The 27,673-nt window shown below is 30.5% G+C and overlaps 2 protein-coding genes across 3 annotated transcripts in view; one reads left to right on the forward strand and one right to left on the reverse strand.

Annotated features, from left to right (window-relative positions):
- wb (wing blister) overlaps window positions 1-20,364 on the reverse strand; it is a 173,671-nt gene extending 153,307 nt beyond the window's left edge. The window contains exon 1 of one of the 2 annotated variants that reach the window (XM_029311947.2): window positions 19,330-20,364. In XM_029311947.2, coding sequence (XP_029167780.2) covers window positions 19,330-19,456 — 127 coding nt within the window. In that variant the 5' untranslated portion in view covers window positions 19,457-20,364. The remainder of the gene's footprint in view (window positions 1-19,329) is intronic. The other variant, XM_029311948.2, reaches the window with a different exon arrangement.
- A 3,126-nt stretch (window positions 20,365-23,490) lies between these two features.
- On the forward strand, window positions 23,491-25,013 carry LOC114938216 (uncharacterized). The gene is made up of 2 exons (XM_085481264.1): window positions 23,491-24,654; window positions 24,718-25,013. Exons 1-2 carry the CDS (start codon window positions 23,652-23,654, stop codon window positions 24,957-24,959), a joined length of 1,245 nt encoding a protein of 414 aa, XP_085337390.1. The 5' UTR covers window positions 23,491-23,651; the 3' UTR covers window positions 24,960-25,013.
- Window positions 25,014-27,673: the final 2,660 nt, after the last annotated feature.

Consider the following 27,673-nt stretch of genomic DNA (forward strand, 5'->3'; position numbering starts at 1 on the left):
CGCAATCCAATTTGCCTCGACGTGTATCGAGTTCATTATAATTGCTGCATCATGTTACGATTGCACGAATTTTTTTAATCCTTATTATTTTATATGATCAACTTTAAAAAATTCGAGAGATTCGTACTTTCGAAACTTACAATTTTTAAATATAAATATACATATATTTTTATATTTTTATTTTATTATTTTTATTATTCAAATAATAAAATAAAAATATACAAATTAATAAGAACAATAAATATACAAATATATACAAATCTACAAATATATATATATTTGTATATTGTCTAATTAAAACATTAAAGATATTCATATGTTGGGTTTAAAGCAAAAATTGTGCGAGATCATGTGATGAGAAAAAATATCGAGATCTTATACAAATATTTTTTTCACGAACGCATTCTCCCACGCGAGATGCGTTCTCCATCGGAAGGAGCAATTACGAATGCAACATGGAATGCAAATAGTACAATGAAAGGGCGCGAATGGAGCGACTACCGTAATACGTGCGCTCGCGCGCACATATACACACACATGCGGTAACCATTCTTTGTTTACACGTCCGGCGCACCTGGCGCGGTAAACGTCAAAGCGATCTGTGCTCGCGGGTGCAGTAAAGCGCGAACCGCTCTTGCGCGGCGCGTGCAATTTAAATGTCTGAGTGAGCGACGTGCTACCACGTGGTCGCAACCACGCCCGCTAATAAACTCGAAACAGTGCGACTGTCTCGCGTTAAGTATCCCCACAATAGACCGTCGATGTCAACAATAGTGATTGTGAGTCTATACGATAATCGCGCTTCCTGCTCCGCCGCCTATTCTTCTCCATCTGATGCGCTCTTAAATGAGCGCAATATCCTCCAATTCATAAAATTATAAATTTAAATATTAAAAAATTTTATTAATTTAAATAATTAAATATTAAGTAATATATCAGATAATTGTACTAAATTATTTTTTTTAATTCGATTGACAGATGATTTAAATTAAATATAAAATAATAAATTAAAAAATTATATATTACATTAATTAAATATTAAAGAAATAAAAAATATTAAATTAAATATTAAATATTAATTTCCAATAAAAATTGAGCAACGCACGTCAAAAGCTTTCAAAATACAATAGAATCGAGACATGATTACATTACACGATTATATTTAAATGACAGTTTTCCTGACTGATTACTAACACGTATTTTAAGTCAAAATAATGCAAGTGTTTACTTTTGGAGGATTGTGCAATAAACGCGTCGCGGCGAAAAAATATGGAGAAACAAACAGAATAAGATGCGAGAAAGGAGCGTGACGAATAGGTAATCCACAGAAATTGCATTCCTGAGATAATCGAGTACGTGTATTGTACGACAATCATGATGTATGTGTGCGCGCGAGCATATGTTCGAGGGTGAGAGCTTACAATCAGTAGTTTAGAAAAGAACTTATGGGCCCCGTTTTCATAGGTATGTACATATAACAAGTGGTTTCTCAGACCGATAAGGTAGGTCCAAGAGCCCAGGCTTCTCCAGGCGAGAGTTATAAGAAGGCGATAATCTCTATCGAAACGCTACACGTAACTTATTAGAAAGAGGAGACATATTTTTGATGCATTATTGGAGTAGTTTTCCTAGAGCTCATAAGTTGTGGTATTTTCGTTGTAACACAAAATAACGAGATATCTAATGGTTATATAAAGTATGAAATAAATATTCCGTAATCTCTATCAGAATTCGAAAAAAAAGATTTATGAGAAAGTCCTTACCAGGAAAGTCTTTATACATTATTATACTTATTAATTTATATCAAGTAGTAAAAAAATACAGAATTAAGCCGGATGTTAAAAATATTGCGCTGTTTCTAAACCGCAAATTTCTTTCTCAAGTAGAATATAACTGCTGAAAATTTATTTATTATTTCGATAAATATTAATAACCAATTATAATTCTACATGATGATTCAAAAGAAAATGATAACGACGCATGCAGTCACGATCATGTATTATCTTCGATCGCGATCTGTTAATCACGAAGGTAACTAGCGTGAGTAACAAGCAACACGAGCATTAAAATCGACCTCTATTAGATCATTAGATTCAGTACTGTGATTTAATCTCTCGTTCGTGAAACGTATGTAGCAAACGGATTAATAAACGTACTGCCTACGGTGGCCGGCTTACAGTGGCCGACTTACTATATCCTCTATATTTGTACAATCGCGTTTCTCCTTCAAAAGATCGAATCGAATGACAGCTGCGCCCACACGACATTCATACACATTTTGATTATTAATCATCCTGTCATTCAAATCCAAGGAGCCTTTTAATTCAATCATGACACGCTAATGGGTTATTGATAACTACCGCAACGTACCTGAATAACGCGTGGTCTAAACGAGATACATCGCGTGTGCAGAGTAGGATTAACTCGATTTATGACAACCCGCGAGAAGTTAAGTGCTTCTTAACTTTTACTATTCGTTCATCGACACTTATAGGCTCGGTTGTGGTAGTTGTTAGAATTTAATGTTTATTGTCATTTCATTTGTGCGTGCTCGACGCTAGAACTTTCAGAAAAATCGATACTCAATAAACTTTTATATGTTAAAAAAAAATAATTCTTCCAATAATTATTATATAATTTTAAAATAATTATTTTATCCTAAATACAAAAAATTTTTTAATAAACATTTATTAGGCTAAAATTTTTATTTGACACGAAGAAGAATATTATATAACCATCATAGCTAAATTTTAGTCATCCTTATGTTACACTTGAAATTTAGCTAATATTTTTTTTCCGTGGAACAATTTTAGAAAAATACGTTTTATGCAAAACCTATATTCCTATAAGTAGATTTCGTCAGTTCCGGAAAGATTTCTTTCGAATAAATTTTATATTGCGCTGAATCATTACGCTCGGGGATTTAAACGTCGACAATAAACCGTACTCGGACCTCCCAGGCCGCAATTTAGAATTGATAGCTATGCAAATTGAACGCAGCACGCTTCGGCCAATCAACCCCTTTCTTGGAAGCGTGTCGTCCTCTTTCGAAGTGTTTCGCGGCTCTCGCGGAACGAGGCGACATCGCCGCCCCGTGACAGGAAACGTTCTCTCCTCCTGCGAGTCCTTATCTTAATTGCACGACCGACAAAGGATCTGATCTGCGAGCGTGACTGGCTCGTCCTTTTCAAGTGTCTGGAGCGCTGTCAGCTCGCTGACGTCTTTACAACAAAGTATATAAAGCGCGCCCAGGGAAGACACGTCGCAAATCGTTGAATTAAACTCACCGCGTATTTTCCTGTCCGGCTGCTTCCGCGTCGACGACTTTCGTCACGGTCGCAGAATCTTTCAGAGTTAACTGTATCAATAAATAACCATCTGTAAATTAATACCGTGTCCGAGTGGTCCGAGACGAAAAGGACGAGTAATAATTGGGATAATACCTACTCTAATCCTTAGGAAATACGCGACGATGAAACATTAAACGTAAAATTCTCGTAAGTATATACGCACGCTTTTATAATTAATATAAAATTAGTAGATATAGAACACAGTTTAAGAAATATTTTCTTTAGAAAAAATTATTTGTTTGTCTCTTTCTTGTATTAAGTATTTTTATTGAAATGTATTATTAACGAGAAAAGTAATTATTGAGAATATTTATTTAATACGGATTATCATGACTTAAATGTTATTGATTAACATATATTAATCATACTGCGTAAATGTTGATTTTTCGCGCGTAAAAATTATATAATGCAAATATGATTTAATATCGCATAAATTTTTTTAATGCACTGTCAAAGAGTCAAGATTCCTTCACTTTCTAAAGCGAGATATTCACGAGAGTGATTTGTATGGCGGCGAAAAAGCAAATTCTCTGCGAAAAGTGCACCGTTGACTTTCTAAGCAACATAAATCTCGCCGCGCGATAATTTATTTCGATTTCATGCAATGCAATTATTGCGTGATTTAAAAGGTCAATAGGATCAATTCTAGTCTATTAATATCAATTAACATCGATTAGTTTGGCAAAGTTTTTTCTAAATAATTTTTATTTATGAGAAGATTTTTGCAAACTTGTATAATTAAAAAAATCAAATTGTATATTAACAATTATGATCGAGATAAATAAAGCACAATGGAAAAATGCCAGATAATATTTGATATTTTTACATGACCTTTTTAAATATATTCTTATATTTATTGCTTCGAACAATTGATTATATCGAAACTGAAGAAAATGTTATGTTCGAATAGTAATATTTATGTTCACGATATATTTATGTTCAATATAATAGTTAGTACGGAACTAACAGATTTATGAGTCGAAGAATACATTTCACCCGGAATATCAGTTATTATGAAGAAAATATGACTTAAAACATCATTAATCAACGAGCCATTGAACAAACTTTACAAAATGTATATTGAATAAATATGTTAACTAGAGAAAATTAATTTTGATGCAGAATTAATATAAATTACTATTTCTATTTTTGTGAAGTGAGATTACGAAATTTGTGCAAGCAACAAGATTTGTTTTCAATTGCAAAAGATAATTATGTCTAAAAATTTGATGTTAAAAATTTATTAATATAGTGATTTAATCTAACAGATTAAAAAATTTTAAAAATGTTAATCACCTATCTAATAATATAATAAGAACAAATTGAAATAAATTCATTACGAATTTGAGTTTCAGCCTAAATGCTTTCAGGCTTCAAATTAAAATTTTCTCCTATTCGATTTACTTATTTCTTGACATAGATTTTATTGCAGTGAATAATAATGTTCAATTTATGAGTTAAGTAAATATCGCGTATTACAAAACGATTTTATCTTGTGTGATTGCTACTATCTAATTTACATTTGCGGACAAGGTTGATACTATTAACTTAACACGGTTATTAAATAACGAATCTTTAAGCGGAAATAGAATTTCCAACAATATATTGTAGAGATCGAATTGTATAACAATGTTGATATGCATAATATATCATCCATAAAATGATTTTTATTATCAATTTCTAATAAATACAAAAAATCATAATAATAAAAATTTTATTTTGTAAAACAAATCAATTATGGGAAAAACTGCTGGAACAAAATATATTTAAAGTTACACGGGATTAAATAATAAAAATTGTATTTTTGCTATGATTGAAGAAATGGTTACGATGCATAGTGAGTCATCAAAATATTCAAATACTTTTTAATAATTAGAAAAGATAAACTTTCTTAATGAAAATCAGATTCATATAGAACTGACTAAATTATACATATAATTATAAAATTATTTTATAAAATCAATATCATTATATATTGATTATACATGTATTGATATGTCAAACAGACAGAAGAATATAGTATAATAGTTTCAGACAGACTCGTACAAGTTCAATAATTTTATTATATAAACGCAAACTATTGCATAACAATATATGTATGCATTTGTATGAATTATCTCTGATTATTATATAAAATAACAATCGCTGTAATACTAACAATTATGTATCCTATATCCGGGATACATAATTCATTACACAATCAGCATTCAATAATAATTGATCATCGTCGATCATCTTGTTAAAAAATAAATAAAAAAGCAAATTAAAAAACAAAGAAAAATTTATTTTATTTTGTTTAACGTTGTAGATTTTTGTTCGCGATTTTGTTAAATCTTTTTCTATATATGTATATTTTTCTTGATAGTTTTATATATATATTCTTATTTTCACAATCTTAGAGAAATAATTATTCCTTGATTTATCATAATTTTTTCGAAGGCTTTTTTTTTTATTTTGCGAAGCGGAAGAAAAAAGGAGAAGATATGCGGTCTTCTAATCGTATAGACGTATAGTCGACACGCAGGACGAATGAAAGAAAAAGATAAATACTATCTCTGTCCAGAGAGACTGCCTTAAACAACCTTGGCCTTAGCCTTAGAACCAGCTACTATCGCACTTAACCCAGACCGCATCGTCGCGTCGGCTTTCACGCAAGTACGTCGGCGTTTCTGGCGAAGCGACAAAAAGCAAGCATCGGAGCGGGATGAAACGAGTGCACGTGGAGGCGCTAATAAGGGAGTACCGGATTAATCGCAGTACGCATCTACTGCGATAGCCTCTCGAGATTCCTCTCCAGACAGTGAGGAACGGTGCCGACATCGTTTCAATTTATTTATTTTGTGAATTATATCACATTACATATGAATTCATGTATCAAGAGTTTGAATCTCTCTCTTGATAATTAATTATTTCTTACAGAATAAAATAATAAAAATAAGGTAGAAATAATAATATACTAGTAATTTTTTTATTTTAAACCCTTTCTTACTTCTCAAATATATGTATATTAATTATTTGATGAGAAAGCATCGTTTCAATTTATTTATTTTGTGAATTATATCACATTACATATGAATTCATGTATCAAGAGTTTGGATCTCTCTCTTGATAATTAATTATTTCTTACAAAATAAAATAATAAAAATAAGGTAGAAATAATAATATACTAATAATTTTTTTATTTTACCATAAACCCTTTCTTACTTCTCAAATATATGTATATTAATTATTTAATGAGAAAGCATCGTTTCAATTTATTTATTTTGTGAATTATATCACATTACATATGAATTCATGTATCAAGAGTTTGGATCTCTCTCTTGATAATTAATTATTTCTTACAAAATAAAATAATAAAAATAAGGTAGAAATAATAATATACTAATAATTTTTTTATTTTACCATAAACCCTTTCTTACTTCTCAAATATATGTATATTAATTATTTGATGAGAAAGCATCGTTTCAATTTATTTATTTTGTGAATTATATCACATTACATATGAATTCATGTATCAAGAGTTTGGATCTCTCTCTTGATAATTAATTATTTCTTACAAAATAAAATAATAAAAATAAGGTAGAAATAATAATATACTAATAATTTTTTTATTTTAAACCCTTTCTTACTTCTCAAATATATAGATATGAATTATTTGATGAGAAAGCGTTCGAAAGATTTCGACGAGAAAATAAAGTGACAAAGTATCGAATCACGCACGATATACTTTGTAACCATACCGTAATAATGTTCTCCCAGGTATTGTGCAAGCAAGCTCTTATTATAGTTACTTTTTGGCGGCCTGTTTCCGGTTCTTGGTGGCGCCCCGAGGCAGCGGAAAAAAAGCAGAGCGATAAAGGCGAGCGAGCGCGAGCGAGTAGGCGCCTCCCTGATTTGAAAGGTGCAATTTTCGGACGAGTGGGCGTTTGCGAGGCCGCGAAATCGAGGAACAAGTTGAATGACCGAGAGACGAGAGATCGAAACGCGCAACGAATGGACATTTTTATTTCGCTGCCATTCGGCTCCTCCGGTTCGAGACTCACGCGAAAAGGTGCTTCGCGACGGGAGATGCTTTGTTGACTACGTTCGATTTTACGATCGACCGTGTTTCTTTGTGAGAGCTCCTCTCGGTCACCAAAATAATACTGAGATGTCAATTTTCATGTGCAGAAAACGTCATGCTTATTTCAGTTATTTAAAATATCAGAAAATTAAAAGGTACGAATAACAGAGTGTCCACTCAAATTTTGTAAAAAAATAAGTTAAGAGTGCAGCATTTTTTTTTAGCTATTTATTGATAATATTAATTTATTAATTGTAAAATTTTAATTTAATATAAGAAATATATCTTAAGGAATATTTTTAAAAAATGTCTAAGTAAGTATTTTAATTCTCAGGACTCTTTAGAAAGGCATTGTACATGCCAAAAACTAAATAAGAATTGTTTTAGAAAAAACGGAATTCTTGAAAATTGATTAGCATATCACTTTTAAACTCAAAAATATGCATTTTTCGAACAAAATAATTATTTTAAAAAATTTCTAAGTGTTTCAATTATCAAAACACCATGAGTTTTTATAAAATAAAATACCAACTACATACACACGAGTATACAGTCTGAAATAGATCAATGAAGAAAATGCTATATATAGTGTACTATTATCTCTGGAATTTTTGACTTTATTCTATTAAAAAAAAGTATAAAAAAATTATCCCGCAGTTTTTTTCATCTTTTCAGGAACTAGAATCGTCTAAATCTTTTTCTTCAATTTCGCTCCAATAATAAGAATGAGGAAATTGAAAATTAAAAGAGATGATATTTCCTAATAATTATAATTATTTATTCCCTGTTAATTATAAATAATTTATTCGTGCATTACGTCACGACATCGTAAGATAATTTCAGTAAAGCTTAGAGAGAAATACGCGATTACCCTCGGTATACAAATGTTTGAACATCTCCTACTTAAGTATTCAATATAAGTAAGAGTACGCGGGCGCGCAAAAGTCATCTCTCCGCGTAAAGGACGATGCAATTATGTTCTTTGCCGGGCGCGCTTTGTGATCATCACGAATTCGGGAGAAACGATTACGTGCGCGTTTTGCCGCACGCGGAAGTTAACATTTATACGCACGGAACGCTTAAGGCGTGAAATACCGAGTACCTTAACACGCTCGAGAGCGCATCTTGCAGAGAAATGCAAGAAATTTCGTAGCGAAAGAACAGGAGGAACATAGCGCCGATCGCCGATGCTGCCGATCGTTTTCGTGTAATTCGACGGTCATTACCGTTGTAACATCCAATTTGGCATCTCTCGGGTTATCGATTTTACGCATTCTCGCACGTGAACCCCGACGGTCTTGTTTGCGTGTTTAATCCTGATTCGCCAACACTTGTTTTGATATCAAAAAGGATCGAGAAATTTATCGACGCGTAAGAAGAACAAAAACTAATATCGGGACGGAAATAAATAATCTTTATCGGAAAAATGTTTTCGATAAATATATTAAAGTTATAATAAACGAAAGAGTTTGCTAACAATAAAATAATTTTTTTAATCAATTTAAACAATAAAATCAATTTAAGAATATAAATTTAAAAATAAATGTTTTTAACAATTAAAATTGTCTTCAAATTTCAAAGAGATTCATATTGTACAATGAAAATAATACTCATTTTTTTGTTAGAAAAAAATAAAGAATCCTATTTAATAATATTCTTCAACAAAAAATGATTTGATAATGAATATTAAAAAATTATACGAAAGAATTTTTTCCGAAAACATTCCTTAAAAATAAAATTTATCTTCAATTTCAAAGGTACGCAAAGATTCATATCGCGCGATAAAATTAATACCCCATTTCTTTGTCGGAAAAAAAAAAAAAGAAACGAGGAATTTTTTTCTTTTTCAAATTAATATTCTTATCGTAAAAAAGACCGCGACTATTATCGTTAATGTTAAATTTATATTCCGGACGATTCGCGTCAATCACGCGCGGGTATCCTTTTACGGCGATTCTCGAACGATTACTCGGCCAGTTATCTGCATCTTGTCGATCGCTATCGACGCTTCGTCGATGAGCTCGCCGCGTGTCCTCGGGACGATTTGTAGTCCGTTAAAGCTCCGGTTGCCGTTTTTTATGAGCAGATAACCCATCTCACCTCATCGTTTGGCTATCATCGTTCGCGTATTTACGGCAAAATTGCGTGAGACGTCTCCGCTCTAGAATTTCGCAGTTTAAAAATAACGAGTGACGCATTATTATGAAATCCGCGCGAATCATCGCATTTCTCGCCTCGATTAACGCACTTGAGAATTCATTAATTGTTGTAGAACTTTGAATATCTCAACGCGGGAGTTCCGGACAAGGAAACTTGCAGCATCCGCAGCATCTGGCAAGACTTCCTCTCGCGCGACTGAACCTATTTACGAAACGAGCTATAGCAAGTTTTACACGCAAGAATCCCGCACCATCTCTTTATTTCGCTACCTTCCATTTCCGGCACACGTGATATGCGGCGAATAATTATTGCAGCATATTTTTCTATAATTAACACATATAAAGAGCTTCAAAAATAGGTGCATATACAGAATCTGAAAATGCATTTATTTTTGCTGTGCGATATTTCTTTGTTATCTTTTTTGTGTCACATACCGACATGAATTATTAAGATTTTTATTATGATACGATTAAAATATTTTAATACACTTTGAAGAAAAGTAATAAAATAGCATGAACTAATAATACAATACTAAACAATATAAAACTAATAATATAAATATTTAAAATATAAGTTATTTTTTTCAGATATTATTTAAAAAAATAATTTATATATTATATATTAGATAATTAATATATATATATATATATATATATATATATATATATATATATATATAATCATATGAGAATATTTTTCAAAAAAAGAGAAAGAGAGTATGTGTGTGTATATATGTTGTCTCTTTGATCTTTTTTAGGAATATTCTTCAAAGATGCTACCAGATAAGATTCGACGTTCAGAAATAAATAAGTATACGGCACTGTGTCGCGAATCACGGTATAAATAGCCTCTCTTTACGGATCCGGATTTTGCCAGCTTAATGCGACATTGCAATCGGAGGCAGTCACCGGACGAAGCTGTCAAGTCCCACCGCTATGAATCATGCCTATTACTATTCCGGCTTTAAGATACCTCTAGTTATGAATTTCTGTTAAAGTTTGCAAATCTACAAGGATCTCTTTAAAACAACAATTCAACACCGTATTCAAATATAGATTCTTTATACTTTAATTATTATTTTATCGCTGAATTTATTTAATAAATATTATTTCCTTCTTATATTCTTTTGTAACTTACCCTTTTTTTTGTGAATCATAAAACTGACCAAATTGTTGGAATTAAAAATTAAACATTTTTATTAGAAAATTAATCTGATTCATTATACTTAATTCAAATTTTTTATTGCAAGATAATCTTAAGTATAAGTACTCTCAAAGTTGCATTCTGAGTAGAGTATAAAAATTCTGATTAAAAATTCGTACGGTAAAAACGATCGAGCTGAAGATGTCATAGTTAGCCTCATAAACAAAGATCACGTTCTTCCCTTTAAATTTTAAACGATACAGGGTTTTATGCGAATGTCACACAACAAAATCGAAACCAATCCTCAAAATTATCCTCGAGATTTCAAGTCGATTTGTTCTCGAGATGAAATCCATTAGGCGACGATGCTGGTTATGGAGAAAAAAATAAGATGTTACGCTCTCGCCACTATAAAGAGGGATTACACGATTCATAAACTCGCCAGGAGGTGGCAAGTGCTATATATTATCCGAGCTGCAAGGATACGAGGACTAGATATGCCATATAATCGGCTGAACTCGATATGTGCATTTTTACATCTCCTTGCTTCATGCTGTATCAGTAAGAGGCTTTTTACTTAAATCTTCTTTATGTAAGTGCGTCCACCGATTAAATTAACCGTTTTTGTCTTTTATCTGCAATGCATTAATGGATATTACGTATTATATTCTATATATGTATGTATATGTTAGCAAGAGTTGAGATGCAGTCGTGAAAATTGTTTGAAATTTTGGCGAAACAAACAACTCAATCTCAATCAATAATTTAATCAATGTAATATTTTAGATATGAAATATTAAAACAAAAATAAGAAAATGAAAAACGCTTTCAACGTGGAAATTAAACGAATCCTTAAAAAATAAATCCGCTATCCGATTCACATTATATGTCTGTGAATGAAAAGTATTACGAAGATAGTTTCGTCTGCCCTTTGTTTCCGAAAGATGCTTTTGTTGCGAGAAAGAGAAAGGAAAAGAAGAATGTATCGTAAGCTCTTCTCGAGGAAACTTTTATATCCATTAATGTTCATTCATACGCAGCGTTTGGCCTTATGACGTATTGTGTTATTTAATCATTCATTGAGTGACGCATGCACAAACTACCTTAGTGTCTTTGCGTGTCTTTGCGTCGTGTGTTCGGTGCTTTTAATGTTTTTCATTAATCACGTTTATTCATGACTACGTCGCCTCCGCGATTTGATTAAGCGACGTAATGCACGTCGTAAAACTCGATTGAAATACTACTGGGGGATACATGCACGCGATTGACGTGTAGGTGGAAATGTCGATATTCTTGAGAGCAAAGACCTGTTGCGAACAACGATGCTTCTATCATATCATTCATTCTCTGATTAAATATTCCAAAATTAAGAACAAGAGGTACCGTCAATAATATTACATTATAATATTAAAATTATTAATATTACGTATTATATCATCATATTGTCTATTATCATACATTTTATGTATTAATATAATAATTAAATTTATATATTCAGAATTTTTTACAAGCAATATTATTCTTACAAAATTGTTATTAAAATAAATTAAAATAAATTAAATATAATTAAGTAATTAAAAACAATTTTAAAAAATTAAAAATAATATTCCGAATTTTTACCAACAATATTATTCTTACGAAATTGTGTATTAAAATAAATTAATATCACAATATAAATGCGATGTTCCTTTTGTCGATTTTGCATACACAAGTTTAGATATTTTCTAAATATTATGAATCATCAATTCGTTGAATGCAAAGTTATATAGAAATAGAACGGCGTCTTTCACGAGTTCGCGGCTTCCTTAGATACATTACTGCACATTATAAGCGCATGAAGTCGTACTACATCAACGCGGACGTCCATTCATTTTATCATGCCCACGTGGACACGATCATGTTGTACCGGTAATGATCGCGATTTCGTATAATCCGCCCCACAATTTTGGCAAAAATATCTACCAGCATTCATGACATTATTAAGCTGACACTTAATTAATTCGAACTTCACTGATCATGTTTCATTACAAATTTTAATTAATTAAATGGAGAATTAAATTCTCTCTAATATATATTTTCTAGATTCGTTATATCTTTGTATAGACACGACACTATCAAATCACAATATCGAACTCTATATAAAATATCGTATAGAATTATTATATTAGAATTTCCAGTAAATTTGATTCGATTTATTCAATTCCGAGAATCAATAATCGCGCAACATAATCATCATTAATACGAATATCCTCTTATTAACTCGCGACGTAATTCTGTTATCCGTCTCTCGTAAAGCAATCAACATCAATACAAAAAGATGCACTAATGAACGAGCTTCGTCATTTTGAAACGGAAATAATCGCCGTTTGATCGAGTAGCGACCAAAAGAAGATTGCCGGCGGACACGTTTGTACTAATTTCGTCCGCGCCAATTAAGACGCGGTGAACATCAACGACTCGTCATCGATAATTGATACGTCTCTCCCTTAACGCCTTACAAACATGTTCAACGAGAAGCCGAAAGCGCCTTAAAAATCCAAGGTGAAATATGGATATGTCATTAACATCCAGAAAAGATTCGATGCTTTTGTAACAGAGTAGCATTATTTAAATTAAATCAAAATTGATATACATTTAATTAATCAAATATCGACAAATTTCTTTATTAATATCAACATTCAAAATTAATTCTTCAATCTAAATAAAATCTATATTAAATATATCTATATAAAATAATTTTTTTTTAGAACATATTTTTGTTTTTTAATGTATATTCTTTTTGAAATAAAAAAAATATATACGTATAACAGTGTCAGACTTGATCGGCATTATTTAAATTAAATCAAAATTGATATACATTTAATTAATCAAATATCGACAAATTTCTTTATTAATATCAACATTCAAAATTAATTTTCAATCTAAATAAAATCTATATTAAATATATCTATATAAAATAATTTTTTTTTAGAACATATTTTTGTTTTTTAATGTATATTCTTTTTGAAATAAAAAAAATATATACGTATAACAGTGTCAGACTTGATCGGGATATGAATTTAAAATAGATCGAAGCGCGTGATCTCGAGGAGCAAAGAAATTCTTTTTCATCGAGAAATGTAGATCGAGCAATTAATAATGATGGGCTCTTGATGAGCCCCGTAGGTCACGAATCGTGATTCAAGAGAATCGCTTTTGTCACGGTCTTGCATTCCTTTAAGGGCCCCCGGTCTGTTCGCGGCCACGTGGTCTCACAGAACCCTCGGTACTCCGGGCACGCACACGCCAGCAATGTTACTTTGCATGTGTCCTGTCTAATCTGGCATTTAAACAGGAACAAAACAAGAACCGCGCGTGGAACGAGAATGAGATTATTTCGAGAGCGGCACGGTGTGTGATTTCGAACGTCGAGTCGGCTACGAAAAGCGCCAGGTGCGCTACGTAAAGCCGACCGTTTATATCGTTACTGACGTATTTCGGAATATCAAAGTGATTGACGTCTGCTGTTGCAAACCAATTCTCGAGATCGATACTGAATCGTCACGAAACAAAAAGCTAAATCAAGGTTTTTCGTCAAAATATTGAATAAAAAAAGATCACTTTTAATTTTAAAAAATTAAATTATAATTATGATAAAGATATATAATAATAAAATAAAGAATATTTTGAATTTTAATATTAATAGAAATTCGTCGATCTTCGATTAAATAAAATATACCAATTTTGATTTAAATAATAACACAATTTCATGGATGTGTGATATATCCATTTCTCGCTTCGGATATTTTATTTTAATAGAAATTAGTATACATATTGTATATTATAATTCGTAGATTAATTAATGTCTCGATATATCATAAATATTTTTAAAATCTAATATTTAATAGAAATACATCGAAGAGCAATATGAAATAAGTATCATATATTTCTCACAAAAAATTAATTTAAATTGAATAAAGAAAGTTATTTTCCATCGCAAAAACCATGTTATAACAATCACGGATAAATGATAAATCGAGACAGATTTCCAATGTCGTCGCATCGACACATCATCGGTTTCCTTTAAATTTCCTCGTTAAATGTTCTTTAAGATAAACGTTGATCGCACGTAGCGGCTGTTAAAGCAGAAACATCCGCCTCTTCGGATCTCGCGAACAACGAGCATTCACGTCGATCCATCGGAGCGAACGATTAAACCCGCCCTTTCCCCGAAACTAATTAAATTAATGATCTCCCCTCGGGCGAATCTTCGCCGTTTAGATAGAGTCCGGTTACCGCCTTCCATCGCCTCGATAACTCGAGGGTACCGCAAAACGATCTTTATCCCTTTATCTTCATCCGATTCAGCCAGTCCGCTTCATTATCGTTCCTCTCGCGTGACATTACCCGAAAATCGCACGTAAAGTAATTACATAATGTCTGCAGATTCGAGTATCATCAATGTTAACGGTGTCAAATGTAAAGCAGCATTAGAGAGCGAAATTAGAGAGAGAATAATTTTAAGATATACTGTATATAAATGAGAAAATTGATGGGATGTGTAAGTTGCACAAAATATCTTTTTTTTTATACTTAAGCATAAAAAATAGGTATTCATTAATGTTTTTCTAAAATACACAAAAATTTTGTCTCATTAGAGTTATACGAATTTATTGAGAAAGTTACAAAATAAACTGCATGAAAGTTTGCGGAATATAAAGATTTTATGTGCGTAAAATATAGTTATAACATTCTATAGAATTTCTGAAAAACCTAAACATGCGTACAAAATTGCATAGCAATGCGACGCAGAGAATAAAGTGCGTTTCGTAAGGATTGCGTGTGTAATATCGCTTTAGGTGGTTTAATCATTACGTACAAACAGGAAACAAGACCCGATGAGGAAAGATATGATATAGTGAGCATTAATTTTCACGATAAAAATTGTATTTTTATGACAGATTAGATATTAACTATTATCAGTAATACATATATGTATATAATTGTAGAAATTACAAGATTTTAACATTTTATTTTATATTTTATGAAAATTGTAATAAAATCGTAAATTCTTTTATCAATGACTAAATTGTCAAATATAATGTACAATTTAATAAAATGTTAAGTTTATATACGATTTTATTATTAATAAATTTCTGTAAAATATAAAATAAAATGTTAAAATCTCGTAATTTCTACAATTTTCTATAATGTAAATTGAAAAATCTTGAAATTTTTTTAGATGTATTTCGTATGCTTAAAATTTTATTTTTTACCTACAGCAGCGTATGAATAAAACAAAAATGACTTTCCATTCAACAAACCCGATACGACCATAAATATGCAACGAGCTGTAAGATGCAACGCGATAGCTTACGCATTATATTATGCAATATATTGTATTATGCTACATGTGTGTGGTAGAAGAGAGAAGAATACCATTTCGCAATATTGCGGAATGGAATTTCGCCGTTCTTTTGCCGGCGTGCGAGAGTCGATCGACCGGATTGCAGAAACAGGAAGCGACACACAACGAGCGGGTTGGCGCGAACGCTCGATCTCGATATCTCGAAGATCCAATCGGAGGCGGCTCGCTCGTTCGCTCGACTACACGTTCGATCGATCGATCCGTCTTGTATCGGGAGGCAGCAGACAGCAAACGTTAATTATCGCGCATTATTTTTATTTATCCATGCGAGATCGCCGTAAAGTTATTATCGCGTAAGCGTTATTAAAAATGTGTTTCTCGCGCGATTTTGTCTCTTGGAAGGACCAAAAAAGGACTTACTTAAAATTCAAGAGAAAGAAAAAAGAAAAAAATTCGTAGAATAGCAAAAGAGAAGAGAGATCAAAATGAAGAGCGAAGTTAATTATTCCGGGTGATCAAACTATGACTGTTAACTAGCTGTTAATTAACTTGTAAACGACTCAATGGACGTATTTCCAGAGAACGTCATTAAAACTCAATAGACAATTTAGAACAACATGATACATTGTCGTATCAAGAAATCTCAGACATGTCTCTTCTAAATCTTTGCGTTACTGATACGATCAAAATAACAGCAAAAAATTAATTAATGCTCTTAGAAGCACGTAAAATCTTTTCGTATTTCATCTTTCAATTTTTATAAAAATAATTTTGTAATTGTTTTTCAATTTGCGCGTTAATAAAAAAGATATTTTGTGCATGAATGAAAAAAATGATAAAATGATTAGAATTAACTTATCTCTTAAAATGTTTTTATTTTATAATTTTTTTCATTCATACATAAAATATATATTTATTAACGTAAGACTAAAACAATTATAAAAATTATTTTTATAAAATTTAAGAATAGTATCGAAAAATAAAAAAAAAAAGGTTGATATACAACTTTAAAAATGTCAACTATCAAAGAATAAAATTCAGTAGCGCGATATATTCTGATTTTTATTTATACGCGTCTATGAATAAATTCTCCGCGCGAAAAGTCAGCTAATAAATTACATTAAATTACACCAGCCGGAAACGTTTTAAAGATACCCTCTTCGCGTTCTCTCTTTCTCTTTCTCCACACATTTCTCTTATGCCTCCAGTATTTTTGTTGCTCATCGTTCGAGCGCGTACGTTCCATGCGATATTGCCGTATGAAAGAATCGATATCCCCGAGAGAATGCCTTTGATCGTCCTCGAGTAACGGGTAAAAGGGTTGCGTTAACACTCGCGATGCGTCCTATGTGCGCGGTGGATTCAACGCGGTCGTCGTCGTGTCGCTAAATATAAAGCAAAGAGAGTCTCCTCATCTTCGAGAGGAAGGGGAAGAAGACTGCGGAATGTCCTGAGATTTAATATTCTCGTGGCAGACGCGCGTTTTACGAGGTCACACGCGGGATCCGTCGGAATTTTCGACAATATTTTCGAAGACCACACACGAGCGCATCTCCGAGACGCGACAACGTCGTCGCGCCGGAAATCACAGCCGAGATTTACGGAAACGAGACTTGCGCAACTTAAATCGCGAGGAGAAACGTGAGAAGTATCGCGCGAGATTTAATCTCGTCGGGAAAATATCGAAGTGCGGCGTACACTGTAAAAAAAATATGTAAAATTACATTAAAAATATGTAAAATTACATAAATAATAAATGTAAAATTACATGATAAATAATGAAAAGGTAAACATTTCTATTATTTATCGTGTAATTTTACACTTATTATTTATGTAATTTTACATATTTTTGTGTAATATATTACATACTTTTTTACAGTGTAGGAGTCATACTCGCGAATTGCGTGGATATTCTTGAGAGTGTAATGCGGAGCAATATTTAATACTGTATTGATAATTAACTTGCGTATCAATGCAAGGAATTATTTTGCGGAACATTAATAAAATATAATTATCTAAACATAAAAATATATATAAATATATATAAATGTAATAATAAAAATATACACATTGTTGACATTCAAGAAAAAAGATGCAATGTATATATTTAAATTATTATAAATTATATTGGAAATTTTCTCGTGCTTTTTATACGGCTTAAAGCTTTTTATAAAATCTTTATATAAATATTTCTATAGAAAAAATTTCGGGCAAGGTGCGACATGCTATGTAAAGCATAATTAATTTTCTGAAAAATGACTTACTTCCAGTAACAAAATTCAAGTAGTAAAATGTTCAGGAACTATTATATCGATTTACTTAATGTTCAATATGGTTGAACAGTTGTAATCTAAAGTTTCTGTTACACAAATCTAAGCAACATTAATATCAACGAAGATATCGTAATCTGAATAAAACAAAAAATAAAATATCGCCTAAAGTATGTCATAAAATTCGAAATTTACACACTTGAGATAATTACACGCCGATACTGAGTTGTGATTTACGATATATGTATAGTATTCCATTTTATTTTTCTATATACTATACCAATATTACGTAAATATGACATACTAAGTTTTAAGGGATATTATAATGTTTAACACAAGTATATCGCAAGTTTTATTCACGTTTAAAATTGTAGAGAGAACCGATAGTTACATAATGTGCACAACACGCTCGAAATTTTCCAAACACATAGAAACACAATTATTTCGTGACCTCAAATTTCTCCGTGAGATAAAGTTTTTCCAAAATAAGAAAATAGCTCGCGCAAAAACATTGTTTTGGGTTTATTTTCAGAAAAACACTGCCGAAAATAATATTCCCATTTCGATAAGAATATAAATCTATAATTCAAAGCTGGTTATATAATTTACAAATCTTTAAAATAATTTTGAATTAGGTATACTAAACATTATTAAAATAAGTAAAATAATAATTAGTTATAATACATTTTAAAAAAATTATAGACATTTTGGAGCATTCTATTTTCAAACAAAAAATATTTTTAATACGTAAACAATAACTCAATATAATATATAAAATAAAGTTATATTTATATAAATTAGACAATTTTTAAAGTAAAATTTGAAGCTTCCAAAAAATAATGAAGAAAATTGAGCTGTACAAAAATTTGTTGAACAAATCTGTCAAATTCGAATTGACGTACAAACTTTTCGGTCCATGTTGAATGAAATTTCTAAACATCGGTCTAAAGACAAGATCGAATTGCATGTGATGGTGGAAAGCAGGTAGAGACTCACCCTGTTTGGCATTATGCCGAAATCCACGCGCGGCTTGGATGATATTTAGTTCGCAAAGGATCAACAAAAGAGCGACAGCGAGGATGCTCCATAACGTCAAGTTGCCCTTCTTCATAGCGGTGGTCATGGTCCACGAGAATTCCCGCAGTTTCTCGATACGATCGAACAAAGGCGACCATTGACAAAGACACTCACATAGTCTGCGGATCCCTCAATGGGCGAAAGACAGCAAAATTCCGCGAATCGTTCGTTATCTCGCCTCCTTTCTCCGTCATTCATCGAAAAGCGCGTGCGAAATTCCGGATACGTACTTTATTGCATCGTCGTTTCTCGATCGAGAGAGAGGGTTTCGAACAACGTGATATATATGTCAATCACTATTTAATTACTGTCAAAATTATACGACCACGTGGCGAATCGACTCGCGCCTCTTCTATTTTCGGAGCACGAACTTTTCGAAACGACGAATGTTGCACTCATTTCACTTCCATTAACGCATCTTCGGAGATCGGAGGTCGGACAGATATGTCACATATATATGTAGCATTACACTTTCACCGACAAAAATCGCGCGATTCTTTTGTACCTGCGTTTACCGATTACGAGAAGGCTCGAGAAGCGACGATTATTGGAGCACACTATTTTTTTCCGTGAAATACACCCGGCGAAAATCTCACGAAATCTCAATCGCGAATTTTTCTCACTCGCGTGAATTTACAATTAGCTCCGAAATTTGTCGCTCACGTCTCAAACCCGCGAGATCGAGTAGGGTCTTGTGGCGCGAATTTTCCACGTGTTCACTTGTTGCTCCTTCGACGAGAAAAACAGGATCTTTCGATCGTGCGTTTTGCGTATATTTATGAAAAAAATGACAGCACTAGTATAATCCGCGTCCGGCACTTTGATTTCGCAGGTACGCAGTAAAAACACACGGAACTGACAATGAGATTTCTTTGACACTTCGAAACGAGAAATCTTGCACGAAAGAGAGGGAAAAATTCGCAGACGAGCGGCGCCGCGACCCAACCGGAACGAACGTCGCAAGCGAACTGACTGGGTGAAGGAAGGCACAAGCAAAGTCACCACCGACGAGCGAGATTCCCCCACCACTTCCCTCGACAAACGCGCGGGTGTTGTGTAGGTATAGATTATTGATAGGTGAAAAGGTCGCGGTGGTGTTTTTCTGACAATGAAAACAAATAAAACAATGTGCGCAGAGGCACAAGAAAATAGCCCTAGGTTTATGAATATTTTTTTTCAGAAAATATTAAGATTATCAAAATAAGGTTTTACCAATCTATTATATGTATATTTTATAATATAAAGGTAAATTTTTTATTGAAAAATATTTAAAAATATGACAGATATTGCTGTTGACAATAAATACTGTTGTGTTTTACGGTATTTAATATGCAATCTATGGTTCATCTGAAACAAAAAACTTGATTGATTCTTAAAATATACAGATAAATCTAGTTTATGTCGCAGCAAATGTTTAAAATTCGCAATATTTGCAAAATGACACTTATTTAAATATAAAAACGAATATTTTAGTGTAATTGCTTTTCAGTTGTTAAAAACAACTAAAGCATTTAAAAAAATCTACAAAAACAAAAATTGTCAGTACATTTTAAGAAGAATCAAGCGAGCTTTTTGTTTTAAATTTTAAATAAATCACATAAAAATTGCATATTGGATACTGTAAAATGCAATTGTATCTGACGTCAGCAGCAATATCTGTCATATTTTCTAATATTTTTCAATAAAAATTTTCTTATATTACTAAATATACATATAAAATAGACTAGTAAAAATATCATTTTAATAATCATAATCTCTGAAAAAAATTTTTTTTCTAAATATAGAGCTACTTTTTAATGTCTCTGGGTGTATGTCCCCCCTTAATATAATTTATTTTATCTTGTATACTATACATTCTTTCTTTTAGAAATTTGTATACGATGCACGATATATGCATTTTTTAGACTGTCAGTTATAATAGATGATAATATTGAAGAAGATCTCAGTTCTCTCCGAATTTGCCGAATCTTTACAATACTTGTATTTTGCGCGTAAAACATGAATCTGTAAATTAAAATTGTCAAATAAAAAAAAAGTACCAAAATGGATTCTTTTTATAAACATTTCTATCTTTTCTTAAAAAAAACTATTTCTTTGCAAATTATGTAGTTTTTTTAATATCTTAAAGTATGAATAAAAAAATTAACTATGTGCACGCTTTACTTTTTTCCAACGGAATTTGCAAACTATTAATATAATGAAAATTATAAAAGTCAATTTACAAAACTTGTTAAGCTTGACATTATATCTGTTGCCATCGAAAAATTTAAATAAGAAATTTAATTGAAACAAAACGCACTTTTTTGGCAAAAAATATGAGAATGCTATTTTGAAGATTTTTGGATGGGAGTATTTCTATGTTCTCAGTGGTGATAAGAACGTTAATGATACTGACAATGAGTGAATTCTGTTCGTTACAAAATATGACTCGATTCTCTTGCAGGCATTTGCTACTGAGATAAATCGTGTCTAAAGTGTTTTATTACCCGCATTTCATTTTTCTCGTCTTATGATGAGAATGTAAACATTTTACTGCCCGAAAAAGACATCCGTCATACTAATTATTTATTACAAACATTAGATTATATGTATAGGTTTTATCACGCATGTTTTTACATGCGCCAGTTTGATTGTTTCGATCATTTTGTTTAAAAAATATCGCTTTGTATCCAACATTCGAACAATTTTATCAAACAATCAAATTATTTGCTTCTTTATTAGATTGTGAGTGACAAAAATCAGTTTATTATTATCTTACATTCGCATCTTACACATCGCTAAACATTTAATGAAGGTACTTCTAGTTCGGTAACAGAACTATAAAAATGAAAGATTATATAAATTTTACAACTGAATACATATCATCATTTGTTATAAATTTGGTAGATATGAAATTATTATTAACCCTATTACCCTTTTTGATATTATATTAATATTTGCACCTTTTACAATGACGGCATTTACACGATGTAAATCTAAAAAGGGTATGTTGTAATTTGCATCATCCTTCAAAAGTAATATATAAAACTTGTGTGCTTTAAACGAATAAAATCATGCAAATTGTTGAAAATTCTTTTCTAATCAAAATACGTAAATCAATAAAATTTTGTATATTAATTAGAAAGTATGACTTTACTTCTTGCTTTTAAAATTATTGTTTAACTTTAAATATTTATTTATGATATTTTTATATCAGTTTTATGATATTTTTCAGACATATATTGTCATTTCATGATAAAATTTATTTCTTTTCATTTTCATCAAATAAATAGTTTACATTTAATCTATCAAATAAACAAATGTAGATTCTCTTTAAAAACAAATTTTAATTAACAAAAAAATCAATTTTCTTATGCATAGATCGCTCACACAATTTGTTAATAACTTTTTAAATTTCATCATATCATAGTTTAAACAGTTTAAGTAATATAATGTCCTAGCTGATATTCCTATTCGTAAACATAAAGAATAAGAAAATACTACTATTGTTAAGTTGATATATTTGATAATATTTTTGTTTGTGATTGCTTAGAAAGTTATTCCTAAGAGCAAATATTAAAGAAACAACTCTCTGAAATTATTCTTATTGTTTCGACAGCTTTATATTGTGTGGCACACATTTGCAAAGTTTCTTCTCTTTCGGTTCGAAGTCAGTAAAATTTTAAAGTCAGTAAAGCGCAGTTTTGTGTGAAAATAATCTTTTAATATAAATTATAATGTCAGTTGAAGAAGCTAACAGAAAACTACCATTTAAGAAACGTACTTTTTCGATTAAACAAAAATTTGATGAAACGTGTCATAAACAAGATAGTGATACTACAATAAATGAAATAGCTGCTGAATATAATGTTTGTCGAAATACTGCCCGTAACGTTACTGAACGTTCTCAAAGTCCAGGAAATCAATCAATCGGACAACCTGCTGAAAATGTTATTCAAGAGCTCACGCACCGATTGGAAAAGAAGAACATTAAAAGAGATAATGATATTAATGATAAAAATAATGAAGAAATTACAGGTAGGGTAAATATAATTTATATAAAATTAAGGATTTATGTAAATAACGATTATGTTCTTTCAGATAATTTCACAAAATGTTGGAACTCTGCCCAAAAAATCGATGGAAGAGAATGTCAACAACTGAAAAGCGCACAATCCGAATTATATAAGTGGTTCCAACAATTTAAAGAATCCGGAAATATAACTCACTTTGATCACTTTAAAACTAAAGGATTAAAACTTATGGAAGAGTATGACGTATTAAAAACATATAACGACAGATACAACTGGCTGCATTGTTGTTTCAAATCTTTCGAAGAACAGGAATTTCGTCTTCAAATTCAAGAGCTCACGCACCGATTGAAGAAGAAGGACATTAAAAGAGATAACGTTTATATTATGTTTAAAACCCAATTTTATTGGAAAAGTCTTATACCGAAAAGCGATAAAAAAATTGACATGCAAAAATTAACAGGCTACCTAAATGTTATATTTTGTACAAATATTACAGATGACCATAAATTACCACCATTTTATTTTTATAACAGTACAATGCAAACAACCGCTAAGGATATAAAAAATATTCCTAATTTATGTACAACAAGAGGTGAAATTCAAAAAATTGTCAAGGATTGGTACAATAATCATTTTGTGAAACTTGTGAAAAAACGTCAACAGGAAACAAATGTAAGCGACAAAGTGCTTTTAATCGTTTCTGGTTCCAAAACGCATCTTGATATTCATACAAAAGATATTACGCAAAATGACAATTTTGAGATACAGTTTATTCCAGGAGGCATTACACTAATATATAAAATAATAAAAATTATTACTAAAGAAATAAGAAATAAATGTAAAGAAGTATTTCACGAGTTTTGCACATCTTACGACATAAACATTTATGTTTCAACGATTAACGAAGAATGGTATAACAATAAGTGTGAATATATCATAAAATTATTTAACGACTTTTTGTCAAATTGTTGTACAAAAGAAAATACAATGGCAACGTCTTCAATTAATCAGACACCAAAGGTAATTATAAATGTAACTGAAGAAGATACGACACTTAAGGAAATATCAGCACAAGTAGAAGAACAATCGAAAAACAGGAGAAGTGTTGGAAAATACAAAGAAAAAGTTACCCCTTCAGATGATGTAATAGAAGATCTCAATTCTCATAAAGAAGATGAAGAAAAAGAACATCAAGAACAACAGGATAATAAAAATAATGAAGAAATTACAGGTAGAGTAATTATAATTTTTATAAGATTAAGGATTTATGTAAATAACAATTATGTTCTTTCAGATAATTTTACAAAATGTTCGAACTCTGACCAAAAATACGATGCAAGAGGATGTCAACAACTGGAAAGCACAATATCCGCAGATAACATCATAAACGGTGAAGAAAATATAGAATCAAGCCCCCTAAATTTATATAACAAAGTAGAAGTACACCTAGAAGACATTCTTGGAGTAATGGAATCATCTGATACGAGTTACGACGAGGCAAATTTGTATAGTTTTTTGGTACATTATAGCTTTTGATATTTTTAACACAATACGCAAGATGGAATATTGAAATTTTATATATGAAACTTAATGTGTCATATTTTTCTTTATATTACTCATATTTATATTACTAAATGAGTAATGTTTTTTTTAGTAAAACAATTTTAGATTGGAAATTTGAATTTAAAATTAATATACATGATGATGTATTTTATTGTCGTAAATAACTGCGAAATATTCAAATATTCATAAAGATCTCTATATGCCGGAAAATCAGTTTTTAGAAAATCAAGAAAAACTTTAAGAACATATTAAATTTACGTATTTTTTCCACAACTTTTTTTATGTGAGGAAATAGATGTATTTTTATTGGTAAATTTATTTCTTTGAATAAAATTTTAATATGAATGTTTTAATATTCACTAAAATTGAGAATATGTAGATAGTTTTTAGTTCTATTTATTCATATATACGTATATTAACAAAATGTTTTTAATTTTATTTGCAAATTTAGTAAATAAAATACATCAAATTGATTCAAACGTTATATTTATTTTAAACAGAAGAATATAGTTTGTTCTTGTGTTAGTAAAACAGAATGTTGAATATTTTAATGCACATTAAAAAATTCGTTATGAGCTATAAAATATTTGAAATGATATATATTTTTAACACATTGATGTAAACTCAAGAAACGTTTTCATACTCATGAATGTAATGAGGTATCTGGTATTACATTTGCATTAAACAAATATAATTATAAAATATAATTATATATTATTATATATTATATATATATATATATATCTTATTAAATATAATAATTACATATATTTTATATATTATTCTTAAATATAATAATTTTATTTGTACATTATAAAATTTCTCATATTTCATCTGTTTAAATGACTCGATTATCACTTAATGTAAAATCTTAATGAATATAAAATAACTACGAAATAAATAATTAAGCACATATAGAGTACAGATTTTGATTAACATCAGAGAAGAGTTTTTAGTTTTCGAAATAAATCTGAATAAAAAATATTAACCCAAACACAATTTTAAAAAATTACGATTTCTAGCAACACTAAATTTTTTATTAAGAAAAAATTGTCTTGAAAAGAATGTCTCTCTCACCTGTCGGAACCATGGCTTCTCACTTTGCCTGACAGTAGAGGCGGACCCGTATTGTAAGCAAGCTCTTAGTTTAAACGTACTATTTATGGTAATACGTAGATATTAAAATTTTTGGAATCTTTTCTTGAACGTCCAACATTAAAAAAAATTTTTTTTGTATTTTTGCTACATATATCTCTTTAAATATTTTTAGCTAGGATTTTATACATATACATATTGTATATTAACCACAAATTTAAATTAAAAAATTATATAAATTTTGATAAATATTTACTCTTAAAATGTGGACATTTGTATATATTTAATTTTAACAAATAGTTAATAAGAGATTTTGTTAGACAGTCATTATCCATATACGCTTTTAATGTATTATATGTGTATGTATAGATTATTTCAAAATGAAGTGTACACTTTTGTCATAATTTTCTTTTGACATTATCGTAGAGTATCACGCACCCGCTTTAAATACGTCGAGACCAAGTTATAATTATGCCGCTTAAGTTAGGATAAGGCTGTGCACCGTTCGATCGAACGGATTCGCTGTATGCAAAAGCAAATTTATCTAACTATGTCGTTTAATATTCGAGTTCAATTCCGCCGCGGGATGTCCGCGTTGAGTTTGATTGCGTAAGCTGCATTAATGTACATTAATAACGCCGGGAGTTACTAACAAGCTAACGATTCTGAAAGAATTCTCAGCGAATCGCGTGTACTTCCGATATTAGAAGAATCGAAAATCTAGAAATACACTAACAACTTTACACATAGGTTAATTATAATTTATGAATATATACAATATACATTATTTAATCTATTAGAATTATATAGTTTAATGCAATTGTATGATATAAAAATTATATCAGTAAGTATATCTGAATCATGAAAACATTACTCATTGCTAAACCATAAATCATTAAAATTGACACAATATACAATTTTTGCTATTTTGCCAAATGAATTACAATACAACATGATGTGAAGTTAAAGAGAATGTATTACAATTTTTATTGTTTTTTAAAAGTAATATATTAAACTTGCATTACACGAATAAAATCATTTTCTTCACACTATTAAATAATTCTTGAATTGTTAAAATACAAAAATAAATAACATTTTGTTTTTATACATTAGAAAATTTTACTTCTTGCTTTACAATTATTTTTCATCATAAAGTATTCATTTATGTTAGTTTTATATTTTTTAGACACAGCTTTCATGTATTATAGTATCAGTTTCTCCTCATATTTATCAAATAAACAATACATAGCTATTAAATAAATAAATTGTATTTTTTAAAAACAAATTTCAATTAATGAAAAACTAACAAGGTACCTTACAGATTAGTTCTCAGTTTTCCCGTACAATTTTTTCACAATCTTCTTTTGACATTATCGTTACATTTTAAATTGTATAAACATAAACAATATAATTGTTCGAAATTCGAACGTGCAAAACCTGCGGATAAAAAATCATTAGAATCTTTCATGCAGTATTAGCATGCAACATGCATCATGCGGATAATTTATTTTATATTATTTTGTAACATGCGTAATTTTGCATTATATTTAAAATAGCGCTCGGCCGCAAGGGTATACAGATACTCCGTGCCT

The sequence above is a fragment of the Nylanderia fulva genome, unplaced genomic scaffold (genome assembly GCF_048542155.1).
Source record: "Nylanderia fulva isolate GAGA-0341 unplaced genomic scaffold, ASM4854215v1 Scaffold17, whole genome shotgun sequence".
In the NCBI taxonomy this organism is placed as follows: domain Eukaryota; kingdom Metazoa; phylum Arthropoda; class Insecta; order Hymenoptera; family Formicidae; genus Nylanderia; species Nylanderia fulva.

Excerpts from the sequence above, each read along its gene's own strand:
- LOC114938216 (XM_085481264.1), top strand. The coding sequence starts at position 23,652 with ATGGAAGAGTATGACGTATTAAAAACATATAACGACAGATACAACTGG. Across the intron at positions 24,655-24,717 it reads AAATAATGAAGAAATTACAG|ATAATTTTACAAAATGTTCG; the intron begins GTAGAGTAATTA and ends ATGTTCTTTCAG.